We start from the raw sequence: 1,479 nt of genomic DNA, 5'->3' as shown, positions 1-1,479 counted from the left end.
TGCAGCGCAGCGCCCGTCCCGGGACGATGTGCTCTTTCCAGGGGACCGTGCGGGGCACCAGCGTTCCCTGCACCTATTTATATTTTTAAACATATCCTATTTTGAAAGAATGATAAATAATAAAGAGAGTGAAATCGACTTGCCCACTTGGTCAGTGTCGGTTTTTTGGGGAAGGGGGGTGTCTGTGTGGGCCGGGGCGGGGTCTCCCATGGCAAGGCAGCGGGGAAGGAAGGGGAGCCCAAACAGGGTGCTCCAGGCTACACAGGACCAGCTCAGCCCCAGCCAGCACCCAAGGGTGCAGCCCTGGGAACAACAGAGGTGTGGGGACTAGGTGACCTTTAAAGGTCCCTTCCAACCCAAACTGTTCTATGATTCTGTGATTCACAAGCCCCAACCGAAGAAGAACCCCAGGGTAGGACGTCACCCCCCCCGTTCAGCTCCTGCCCTGGGAGGGGGTTAACCCACATGCCTAAAACCCATCGCCAGCAGGAAATGCTTCACCCTTCCAGTCCTGACACCCGGGGGGTTAATTAACACTCATTAATGAGGTCCCTTGCGGGAGCTCAGGGTGGGCACAGGGCTGAGCTGGCAGCGATGAGATGATGCTCAGCCAAGGATGAGACAGTCCAGGGTGTCCAGCCAGGGATCCCCAAATCCTCTCTCTGTGGCAGACCTCTCTCTCGTGATGGGACAGAGATGGGGACACAGCCACGCCGCTCCAGGGCTTTCTCCATCGATTTATTAGAAGAGGTCCAGGAAAATACATCTTTTCATAACCAAACGCTCAAAGAAGAAGGCACTAGAGTTCAAGTGGAGTCCGGACGAGAGGCACATGGATATAAGGCACTGGTGCTCCCGTGGGGACAGGCACAACGGCATCCTTCAGTGGGATGGGGAAGGGGCTGGAAGAGGGGCTGGGATGCAACAGAGACACCCACTCTCTGCCTCTGGCCGAATCCAGCCTCACCTCTCTCCCACCCCACAAGCTCAGGAGCAGGACCAGCCTGGAAGGGCAGGCGGGTGTTGGTGTCCCGCTGCCACTGCAGGAAGGGACCAAGCAGGGTGGCAGCAACCCACGCACCACCAGCCTCGCTGGCATGGGGACCGTCCTTGTGTGCACCCCATGCTGGGGACGGTCCCGCGCTGCCCCAGCTGGCAGCTACCCCGAGCAGCTGCATGTGCCGGCTGCTCAGCAAGATGTGGAAAATATAAAGGAAGGAAACAAAATAAAACAAAAAGAAGCCTCTCCCCCACCCCGCCTCCCCCCAGACACCCCCAAAACAGCCCTGGGAAACACCCGACGCTGGGCACCGTCAGGCTAGAAACATCCTCCGGCCAAGAAGTAGCCCTCCCGGCTCCTTATCTCTCCTTGTAGCAGAAGACCCCAAACCTGCCCTTGCTGGGGAAGCCGAAGCTGCGGACACCAGGCTCTGCGGGGCCACAGTTGGCCCGGGGCTTAGTGATGGGGTGCGGACGCTG

At 58.7% G+C, this 1,479-nt stretch overlaps 1 protein-coding gene across 1 annotated transcript in view; it reads right to left on the bottom strand.

The window, feature by feature from the left end:
* Positions 1–1,359: 1,359 nt before the first annotated feature.
* Positions 1,360–1,479, bottom strand: part of HAPLN3 (hyaluronan and proteoglycan link protein 3) — a 3,066-nt gene continuing 2,946 nt past the window's right edge. The window contains exon 5 of the mRNA XM_009276570.1: positions 1,360–1,472. Within this exon, the coding sequence (XP_009274845.1) occupies positions 1,360–1,472 (113 nt within the window). The remainder of the gene's footprint in view (positions 1,473–1,479) is intronic.

This window comes from Aptenodytes forsteri, unplaced genomic scaffold (assembly GCF_000699145.1).
Source record: "Aptenodytes forsteri isolate BGI_AS27 unplaced genomic scaffold, ASM69914v1 Scaffold1, whole genome shotgun sequence".
In the NCBI taxonomy this organism is placed as follows: Eukaryota; Metazoa; Chordata; class Aves; order Sphenisciformes; family Spheniscidae; genus Aptenodytes; species Aptenodytes forsteri.
Note: the sequence above shows the minus strand (reverse complement) of the source record. Positions and strands in the feature narration are given on the sequence as shown.